We start from the raw sequence: 12,158 nt of genomic DNA on the forward strand, positions 1-12,158 counted from the left end.
TACATAATATCCATACATCCTTTACATCAAGATTATCTGAAACCAGTGTCCTTAAACACTGATCTCCATACCATCCTTCAGTGGGGAAAGGATGACTTAATGACATTCGATGCCGCCGAAACGCAGTCCTGCCGTTTCTCTTGCAAAATAGATCTCAGCTCACCTTCCCTCATCCTCATTAATGCACACATCACCAGACAGGATGAATTCTCTCTCTTAGCACTGACATTTACCTTCAAACTCTCTTGGCACAATGCATCACATTAATAGCTTCTCAGCTTCTAAAATACTAGGCATTCTTTTTTGCTCAAGAATCTATTTTACATCCACCCAGCTACTAACTTTATATAAATCTCAAATCCTTCCATCCTTAAAATAATGTACACACATTTGGGGTGGTGCACCTAAAATCTTAAAAATTCTTGATGTTGTTCAGAAGAGAGTAATTTGGCTGATAGATGACCCTTTCTTACATGCACCTTCAACTCACTTCTATCTCACAGTGTTTCAGCTCTGTGTCGCTTCTACAGCTACTTCCATGGTCACTGATACAGTGAACTGGAAAACATCATTCCTCCACTTGGTACTAGGTTTATTTAAACAGTCATCTTACAATCCTCAACATCCCCTTAAAGTACAACTGAAAACTCATTGTACTTCTCCTCTTTCTCATTTATTCCATCTACCTCCGGCTAGGGCAACTCGCAGTATGGCGGCAAGTGTATTCCTGTAAGCTCCCTGGTCAAATTTCGCAAGAGACTTTTTATAGTTTCTGTATTCGGCTTTGAAATGATGTTGTATTTAATATCCACTTAATTTATTATGATTTCAAGAACTTTCCCTACCGGAGAAAGTTCGAAGCTTGATGTTTCCGTTTCCGTCCGATGTTCTATACACGGGCCAATTTAACCTCAACAGATGTGGAGGTTAAATTCAGAACGGAACAACAAAAACACCCTCTGCGCGTGCGTAGAGTTCATTTCCTATCTTAGAAAGATGGAGGCTTTATGGTTATATGTTTTGGACATAAGGGAATTAAAGTAGATCTTGCAGTTGTTTTTAGCTGTATTTCAATGCATTTAGATGCATTGTTTTGAAGCAATGAAAGTTGTACATGTGTTTGGAAACTTGTAATATCCTGCTGTAGTATGGCTCTTGTGACTATTCAGAGATCTCCGTGTGGTTCTTGTGCCACTTCAACGTCAGTAAGTAGATATATAAACATTGGAATTGAGTGAAGTATCGAAAATATTTTATACAGATAAATTTATCTGTATAAAATATTTCATAGTAATAAACATTGAATAAAATATTCTACGTAAGATAGTTTGCACTGGTTATACACTTTTGAATATGTACTATGAAAATCTATAGTCTATCACTTGAAATCTATGGTCATAAATTCTAAAGGGTTACGATTTGCTTAGTTGATCACAAAAAAAGTATACTCTACTAGAATAACTCGTGTAACTGAGTAATGAAAGATTGTAATTGAAAGATACAATTCCCAAATGCAGCCACATTTTAAAAATTATTTATTATTATTTTTTTATGCTATAGAATTTCGTTAACTGAACAACCATCTTGTATAGTCTGAAATAAACTGTTTTGTGTTCGAACCTTAAACACAATTTCCCCGAAACACAGCCTTTTTCTGTCGACAGAAACATTGATCAAAATGACTATACTATCTGTTATCACCTCGTCTTGTCATTATAAAGTAATTTTTATTTGGTTATGGTAAAGCAGATTTAGAATTTAATGAAAAACCTGGTTAAATATCAAACGAGAAGCCGTTATTTGCTGAATATGCTAACACAGGGTTTCTTTGATGCATAAACTTATCAAGATTACCACTGAACCTAAAAACGACTCACCCCCCCCCCCAGCCTATTTTTATCCTCCATTTGCACTGATTTTTTTCCCTTTCGCCTTCTTAATTTTATTTGCCATTATAAACAGCTAAAACAATATTATCTTGTTCAGTGAGAAATTGGCATCGAATCCTAATATCTTGAAGAAAAATACACTCATTGGAAAAATATTTCACATCCTGTTAACTTGTGTCATTAATTGGTGGTGTAAAAATCTGCCTTTTGTAAATTAGACATATATACATATAAAATGTTCATAAAAATAAAAAAATGTGTATCATTGAAAAATGGTGTTCTCTTACCTGATATATACCAAAAAATAATAATGAAATGAAATAAATAAAGAACCATTTTCACAAAGTACTGTCATATCTTTCCTTTAACTGATTCACAGATAATGAACTCATAACCACTTTTGGCAGTCCTGCTCATTTATGACATTCAAAGAAGAAGAAAAAAAAACAGTATGCAAGTTATTAACTATTTCTATCAGTAATTCTTGTTTTCTCTCCTGTCATTGAAACATAATTATGTACCCATGGAATAGACAGAATATGATGTACTGCATCTTAGTTTTCCTACAAATTAATTTCTATTAGAACTCTAGTATCATCAGATCTTATATTTTGATCTTTAAGGCATTTCTTACAGTATCAATCCGCCTAGATCTTGGTCTTCCACGTGTTCTTCTTCCTCCCATCCTGGCAAGAAATTTTTTTTTTTTTTTTTGCTAAGCTTTCTTCTCCCATTCTGTTTAAGTGACTATACAACTCAAGTTCTTTTTTTAGTATCCTCATTTTAATATGCCACTGATATCATCTGTTCATTCTCTAATTTTTCTGAGAAATTTCATTTCTGTGGTGTCTAGTCTTTAATGAACTGTTTCATTTCTAACTCAAGTTTTGGATCCATATCACTTTGTTCAGTTACATCCTGCTATATGCTATACTACTTTTCATGCTATACTACTTTTCATATGGCATGAGAGATGATAGAGGGGCAAGGTTAATAGAATTTGCAGAAAAAGAAAACCTGTACATCATGAATTCCTTTTTCAAGAAAAAAAACAAATAGGAAGTGGACATGGAAAAGTCCAAATGGAAAAACTAGTGAAATTGACTTTATCCTTAGCAATAAGAAAAACATCTTTCAAGACTGCTCTGTCACGAACACCTTCAACATTGGAGGTGACCATCGTATGGTATGCAGCAAGATTCAAATAAATTGCCAAAAAGAAGGAAGAAAAATGTTTCAAAGATCAAATCAAAACATAGCTGTACACAAAATTCAACAAATATATCCCTTTAGTTCATGTTGGAATATATCCCTTAAAAAAGATATATTCCAACATGAACTAAACAATAGATTTAAAAATCTTATTGTAGATGGTGGAAGTTTTTTTTGTTTGACTATGCTACCAGTTATATATTTGGTTTAATCCTTTATCCAAGTCTAAGCAAACAAAGTTTGCTCCTGAAGTATTTTCAGGACTGGGGCAACTCGTGGTAAAGGTGGGAGGAGTTCTGATCACTTGCCTTAGTATCCCATAATGCAAATCACATCTCCTTGCTGACATATATACTGCTATGCATTAAGGGAAGGGTCACTGCCCAGACCGGTTTCGATCTTTATTGAGTCTCATCAGTGGGAGCTAGACCCAGAGGTGGTGATACTAAGATAGAAGTAATGCAGAAGTCATATCACCATATACCAGTTGCCAAAAGGTGTCAACACCTTATTACTAAAATTCTCTGGATTAGAGATAGTTAGTGGAAGTTTTTATTGGTGGAAATTCTCTAATCCAGAGAATTTTAGTAATAAGGTATTGACACCTTTTTGGCAACTGGTATATGGTGCTATGACTTCTGCATTACTTCCACCTTAGTATCACCAACTCTGGGTCTTGCTCCCACTGACGAGACCTCAGTAAAGATCAAAACTGGTCTGAGTAGTGACTGTTCCCTTAATGCATAGCAGTATACATGTCTGCAAGGAGATGTGCTTTTCATTATGGGATACTAAGACAAGTGATCAGAACTTATCCCACCTTTACTGAGGTCTCGTCAAGGATTAAATCAAATATATTATTGTAGATGACAATGCTGATCCATCAGAAAGTAATTACTCAAAACCTTTTACAGTGCTCACTTGAAATAGCTGGTACCACAGAACAGACAAGCAAAATCTCTGAAGAAACAAAGAGAAATGAAACAATCAATTAACTTACTGAATAAAATTGAATACACTGAATTTTGCAAAACAAATCAGAAAATGTATCACCGAAGAAATAAGAAAATTCAATTGTAAATTCGTACAACAAACAATTGAAAACAACCATAGCCTCAAAAAAGCCAAACAGCAATAAACAGATGGTTGCAGTCAAACAGGATGGGACCATAACCAGAAATAGGTATGCTATAGAAAAAATAATTGAGGAATTTTACTCAGTATTATATCTGGAATACAAATTAAATGAAGAAGAAGACAACTACAAAATAGCTGAAGTACCACAGATTCTACCAGAAGTTATGTAGAGCATCCATAGCTTGCAAAATGGAAAAGCTGCAGGTGAGGATGGAGTTATAGCTGAACTTCTAAAGGCAGGTGGAGAAATGATCTATAGAATCTTAGCAAAACTATTTACCTTATATCTAAAGAAAAATGACATACCAAGAACATAGAAGAAGGCTACCCTAATTCTGATACATAAAAAAGGTGAAGTAGAAGATTTGATGAACTATCGATCCATCAGTCTACTATCAGTGGTTTCCAAATTGTTAACAAAAAGTCTTGGCTCATAGGCTTTGTATGACTATGTATGTGCTAGACCTAGCACAACCAAAAGAACAGGCATGCTTTCGAAGTGGCTTTAGTACAACAGACTAACGAACAGTACAACTGATATTGAACACAACATCAGTTACCATTATGTCTTGATTTTATTGATTATGAGAAAGCCTTTGATTCAGTAAAAACTTGTGCAATAATTAAAGCATTACGAAATCAACAAGTGGAGGAGCCACACATCAGGACCATCAAATCAGCATACACCAATGCCACAGCAGCAATTAATTTCAATGGAAACATCTATACTGTGGAAATACAGGGAGTTATAAGACAGCGTGACACAATATCTCCCAAAATTATTAACAGCATGCCTAGAAGAAATATTCAAACTTCTTAATTGGGAAAAGAAAGGTCTGCAGATAAATGGAAACTATTTAAGCCATTTATGCTCTGCAGATGGCATAGTTATCTTTACTTCGACTGTGCATGAATCACAGAATCATATCCATGAACTTCAAATTGCTAGCAGAACAGCTGGCCTAAAGAAGACCCAAGTTATGTTCAATAGCTAAGTCCAGCCAGAAATAATAAAAATCAGTAATGATGAAATTAAATAAGTAGATCATTACATATACAGGACAACAGATATCAATGGAACAAAATATCATAGATGAAATTAAAAGACACACGATGCTTGGGTGGAAAGCATTTGGAAAATTACAGTCAATATTCAAAAACCAACTACCATTATGCCTGAAGAGGAAAGACTACATGGTTAGTCTTCCTATATTAACAAATGGCTCTGAAACATGGACACTAAATTATTATTATTATTCAGGCCTCCTTGGAGTCAAAAGACTCATCGTGGGAAGTCTTTCCTATGAAACCCAAAGGGAAATTCAAAGAACAACACAATTTAGTATGGAAAGAAGTATGCCTGGTATCACAAGACGATCACAAAAGAAATACATGGATAAGGAATCAAACCACAAAGTCGCTGACATCATAGGAAGATGAAACATCAGAAGTGGCAGTGGGCTGGGCATATTGCTCGAAGATAAGATCGGTGATTGGCAAAAGAAGTACTGGATTAGATTCCACAAGAGAAAGAGGACCACAACGCCGACCTAAATCATGGTGGATTGATGATATCTTCAGATTTCCAGGAGCAACATGGGAAAGAAGAGCCATGGACAGACAGTTTTGGAGTAATCTTGGAAAGGCCTTCATCCAGCAGTGGATTGACAATGGCTGATGATTATACTACTTTTGCTAATTCTGTTATCTGTTTCCATGTTTAATTTGCTATCTTCACTAAAAATTATGCCTAAGTAGCTGAAATGTTCCATATACCATTGAGGATGCGGTTGATATTTTCAGCGTACCTGCTTTTTATTGCTGATTTTCATACCAGATTTGTTATAGTAGTTATTCAGTTTAGGTAGAGAATCTTGCAGACCTGTCTAGATTTATTTAAGAATTTGACATCATCTACATACAGTAAAGTAAAGAGCAGAGTTGAATATCTATAATTTTGATATGTACCATTTACACAATATAATTATAGTGTTTTGAAAAAAGCTTTCCTCTTGGTACATTTTCATGTCTTTTCAAGATCTATAAAACTCAAATAGAGATCATTGTTATATTCCTATGATTTTTCAAATGTTTATCTTAAATATGCTAAGAAACTAAATATTGTTCTTTAATCCTTTATCTAAGTGTAAGCAAACAAAGTTTACATGCAAAATATCTTCTGATTAGGTTACTTGTATATAAAAGCTAATGACTTCACATTAATTACCTGTTTATCTTGAAGTGAAAATCTGACCCTGGCAACCTCTGTTTGCCCTTAGCCCAGTATGTTCATGTTTTCTTTCAACAATTTTTCTTAACCTCTTATGTATGCTTGAGATATATAATTCTTACCTGGAATGCTTCATAGGGAAATTTCTCTACATTCTTGCATCACTTTTATTTCCATTTTTATAGATGAATACTATGAAAGCTCTGCTCCAATAGTCTGGAATTTGATCCTGTGGCCAGGCCATCTGCATTATGTAATATAGCCACTGTAAAACTTTTATACCATCGTATTTGAGCATTTCAGTTTGAATATCATATACTCCAGCTGCCTGACTACATTTCAGATTTTTGATGACTTTTTTCTGTCTTTAATATTGATATGTGCTCCTGATTGCATTTCTGTTGAATGTTTTCTATGACTGTTCTATCACTTCTTGTTTCATTTAGCAGCCTTTCAAAGTAATTACTTCAGCTATTTAGAACAACTTCAGCTTTTATTTCTCCATTATCATCTCAGATTCTTTTTACAGCATCCTAATGAAAATTTCATTACCAAAATCTTACCAATACTTTTGTTTATCTGCTTTTACACTACACTGGTTTATTTCTTACATTTTTCTCTATTCTCTGAGTGCCTGCTGGTTTTTCTTGCTAAGAAATTTAAATATGCTTCTTTCCATGACTGCCTCTTCATGAGTTCTCCATGAAGTGCTGATTTTTGTATCCTTGCAGACAACTTCATGTGTCTATCTCGCTGAATCAATGACTTCTTCAGTGTCTATCATAGTATGAAGTCTAATTCTATCCTTCAATCTTTAATTTTTCTTCAGTAATATTTGTATAATTGAGTCTACAACTCATCTCTGAAAGCTGCTTAACTTTGATTCTTTAAAAAAAAAAAATTGTTCTTACACATCTTTCAATATGATATTCAAATTTTTTTTTCCTGCTCAAAACTAAACTAAATTGTCACATTTCAAATCCCCAGCATACTCTTGTGTCCTGAACTTGAACCAGTGTGAAGATGTTACTATCAGCAATAACATAGTCCATGAGACTTTTCTCCATTGATTTTGTGCACACCATCATTGGAATGGTATTAGTAGTGACTAGTCAATGTCCTGAACAGAAATCCAGTAGGTACTTACTATTTTTATTAGCCTTGCATCAAAACATTTCTGTCTAGTATTTATTTATGAATCTGTTGTTTAGATCTTCAACAAGAGCCAACTTTTCTTTGTTAGTTGTCTTCTCTAATGACATAAAAAATTCTCCATTATTTCCTTAGTAGAATAGAACCTTGTCTAGGATTATAGGACATGTTTCTTTCTCCAGTTCATTTTAATTGTCCATAGCACTTTATTTGATAATGTCTTCAAACGTGTGGGGAAGGCTTATATGTTCACCATACATGTTAATTTTAATGGTATAGATGACAACACAGACTGATAAGAAAATAACTATTTATTAACTCATTGCTGGTATTCTATCCAGCATCTTCAGAACGCAAAAATAGTTTGTCACAGTATGCGAGGCAACCACAATCCGGTATAACAATGGGACTAGTTTGAATAATTGTAACATGCAACACAAAGACCTAACACATGGAAAGGAAAAATATACAGACAATTAGATGGGACAGCTATTGCCCCCCCTCCTCCCTTAACCAGCTTCTACATAGAATGCTTGGAAAAGCTTATTAATACAGCCACATTCAAACCAAGGCTTTGGTTATGCTATGTTGATGATGTGTTTGCTATTTGGCCACATGGCCCAGACACATTGGATACATTCTTAGTGCATTTAAATAGCCAGAACCCAAAAAATCCACTTTACAATGGAACTGGAAACTAATGATTGTCTGCCCTTCCTGGATACACATCACACATGTTCTAGATGGTTCCTTATTATTTTTGGTTTATAGAAAACCCACACATACAGGGAGATATTTACACAATCACACCATCACCCATCTCAATAATATGCTGTTCTAAAAACACTAACCCATAGAGCTAGAGCAATTTGTTCCGATGAAATTGATCTCACTGCTTAACTTCACTCACTTACGTCACACCTTCTTGGCCAATGACTATAATCCTCATAAGATAGACAAAACACTAAGTTTTAAAAGAGGTATACCCTGAGTAGACATATCGATACAAAATTAATAATGGAAAAAACTCATGTACAAAGATTATTTAATAGTATAATTTTTGCCTGTGTGTCACAGGCATCTTCAGTACAATTGGAATTGTCAGTTATTGTTTAATTTGAGCTTAATGCACTGAAGATGCCTGTGACACAGACGAAAATTATACTATTAAATAATCTTTGTACGTGAGTTTTTTCCATTATTAATTTTGTATCGATAGAAAAAACACTAAATGCTCTCCCCAGAATCCCCCCACCCACCCACTGTGATCATTATAGTGAATTTTAATAATAGCACTATAAATTGGGCAGCAGAAACAGCATATAGCAAGATAAATAATTGTAGTTTTCAACCTTTTATCTGATTTTTTTTTATAAAATATTGATGTCTCATAGAAGCATGCCTTCTTTATACAACCATACCCCAATGTAAATCACAGAAGACTACAACAAACTGTCACCATCCCATACATTAAAGGCACATCAGAAAAGATATCTAGAGTGCTCAACAATCACCAACTAAACGCCGTATTTAAACTGTATGTGAAATTGGCAACTCTCATCCATTCACTCAAGAACAGAATCTACTCCATCACATTCAGAGTCTATGAAGTGCCCTCTTCATGTCATCGAGCCTACTGTGGACATCTACCTCAGTGAACATAAAAAATATATCCGGCACTGTCACTATGGCAAGTCAGGTTCTAGCAGATCATGCTTTAGATACCCTTGCACAGGATCGATTGAAAAAAACAAAAGTGCTGCGCAGAAACTTTTACAAGTTGGAGAGGTTGTTCCTGGAATCATCGGAAGCCCTGAAACATACTCTAAACCTCAACAAATATGGCTGTATAAATTTGCCAAAGATTTGGGAGACCGTCATCCTAAGGCCAAATTAATACTTGCTTTTTCTCTCTGTTTTTTTTTTTTTTATTTTTTTATTTTTATTTATTTTTTACTCAATATAGGTGCTACCTAAATAGGACTTTAGTCTTTGTATTGCACGTTACAATTGTTTAAACTAATTCCATTATTATACCGGATTGTGGTTGTCTCGCATACTGTGACAAACTGTTTTTGTGCTCTGATGCTATATAGAATACCAGCGAAATATCAGCAATAAGTTAATAAATAATTATTTTCTTATCACTCTGTGTTCTCATCTATACTGTTAAAATTAATCAACATTGATAATGTCTACCATTTAAGAAGATTATCCTCACGTTATATTCAAACAACAATGATCCTTTCCCCGATCGTTATCACTTGAATATGACACTTTGTAATTGTTATTTAGTACATTTACACCTGTTTTTGTCTTCTTTGTTTTGGTAATACCAGTTATGTCAGCCTAGTACTTCTTTACTTCTAGTTCTTTTCTCTTGATCCCTTTACATTGTGGAATTTGTTCCCATTTGCTAACTTTGGTTCCCCTGACAAATACAGTGTGTGTTTGTCAGGGGAACTTGGGGGGGGGGGGGCTTGTTTAAATATTCAACACCTCAGCCAGTATGAAATTCTCTCATGTACCAACAAACTTTTTTAGTATCCTAACTTCTGATATACTTATCTGTCACTAATTTTTCAATATTGCTCTAATTAATTTGACTTGGAGTATACATAATAGAATTATTTTGTCATCTTTCCACCCTTTTACTAAGAACCCTTTCAGAACCGACACCTACAGTTGGTCAGAGACCATCACTTCTCTTGCAACCTAATGCAGCCTGGTCGGCCAAGTGGTTAGGGTACTCGCTCTCCAATCAACAGGCTATATATCCAAATCCCACCATGGACAAGGAGGTTTGTGATTGTCTTTAGTAGGTGGAAGATGAATTTCATCTCCTAGTGTGAGACCACTATCCCAATTATTGGGTCTGAATGTCTTGAAAAAGTTCCATGTTTGGTCTCTCTAGAGCATGGTTTCCCGACTCTCTCTCTGTGTGTGTGTGTGTGTTTTAAAAATAGATTAAATGGCTATAAGCCGAGAGGACTGCACAGCTCGTTTCATCTTCATAGAAGACTCCTTCAGGTGCATGACAAAAGGGAATCACCAACAAACATTGTGAAAGACAAAAAAATCTATACATTAAAGCATTAACGTACTAACATTTGAAGCTGTTCGGTGTATCTCTTCATCGTTGGGTGCTCACATGCGTTCAAGGTCTCATGAATGCTAAAGTTGAATAGCAGCGCAATGACAGTCTGAGGTTAGTGTTGAGATATACTGGATTGAGGATGATTTCTTTAGATTCTACAATTCTTCTTTCCAGTTCATCATAGCATCGAAAGATATTCTCCGATTTGTCCCATAAGACTGGAGATGAATTATTGTTTTCCTTGTTAGCGTTTGCAGAATTCAGGACATGGTTCAACAGAGTGCTTGCTATGGTTCTGCCATATGTAACATTTCCTATATGTCCTCTAGATGTAATTCAATGGGTTTTTCCATGTGGCTAAAATACGGCATGTTGCAGTTGCACCAAATATGGTAAATCTATGATATTTCAGGTTGTTATGTTTTTGCTTGGGCATACTGAGCAAAGAACGGAGTTTAAGTGGAGGAGTGAAAGAAGTCTGGATGTTATATTTTTTAAGAACTTTGGCTAATTTTGGTGAAATGGAACTGATATCTATCTATCTTATTCCCTTAGCTGGCTGGTGGGGGTAGCTATATGCTACCATACTAGGGAGATGATTATGGGCAAGGTGGTTTCCTGTTGCCTTCCTTGCCATAGCATATTTATGACTGTAGCCGTGTGTGTGTGTGTGTGTGTGTGTGTGTGTGTGTGTGTGTGTGTGTGTGTGTGTGTGTGTGTGTGTGTGTGTGTGTGTGTTCACAGGACCAGTTTCTCTGTTTTGATGGATAAAAAAACTCGAGTTACTGGGAGAACCCCACCCACACACACACACCTCCTGAGTCCAGTTAACTCACCTTTAGTTGAAAGAGACCGGATAAAAGTTCCTCTTGTCATAAACGGGAATCGAACCCTTGTCGTTCCAACCAAAGGGCTTCATCTATACCGACAGCTACGGAGGCTGTGGCGTAAATTTTCGTGCGATAAATTAATTTAAATAAATTTATCGAACTCGATTTTACATTTCAGCCCAAAAAAACAAACTCGTTTTTTTGGGCCGAAATAACAGAAAAATATGGATGTATTCCTTTGTCTGAATGTAAATTAACTGTATTGGAAATTATGTTAAATAATTCATGTTTAAAATATTGTGCTTGAAATTAGAGATAAATGATATTAACATTATTAGTAAGTTATAAAAATAGCGTATCTGAAAAGTTTGCGATACCTTGCGAACAAATTAATCGCCTGAGGCATGGACCTTCAGTGTGAAAACCAAAGTGAAGTCATCACACCACCAGATTATTACGGACATTTGAAGTTTAAGAACAAAGAACAGGGAGCATATTTTATATGGGGGCTGAAAAAAAGAAAAAAAGGTGCAGAAAAATGACGATGACTGCTGCCTCCACCACAGGCTACGAAGAAAACGGAGACATTGACCTTTTGTTACTGCTGCTGC

At 35.2% G+C, this 12,158-nt stretch overlaps 1 protein-coding gene across 1 annotated transcript in view; it reads left to right on the plus strand.

Moving 5' to 3' along the window:
* The first annotated feature begins 958 nt into the window (after nt 1–958).
* ssh (Protein phosphatase Slingshot) overlaps nt 959–12,158 on the plus strand; it is a 412,359-nt gene continuing 401,159 nt past the window's right edge. The window contains exon 1 of the mRNA XM_090391626.1: nt 959–1,205. Within this exon, the coding sequence (XP_090247752.1) occupies nt 1,149–1,205 (57 nt within the window). The 5' untranslated portion in view covers nt 959–1,148. The remainder of the gene's footprint in view (nt 1,206–12,158) is intronic.

The sequence above is a fragment of the Typopeltis vanoorti genome, chromosome 4 (genome assembly GCF_054136105.1).
Source record: "Typopeltis vanoorti isolate ZY-2024b chromosome 4, IOZ_Tvanoo_1.0, whole genome shotgun sequence".
In the NCBI taxonomy this organism is placed as follows: domain Eukaryota; kingdom Metazoa; phylum Arthropoda; class Arachnida; order Uropygi; family Thelyphonidae; genus Typopeltis; species Typopeltis vanoorti.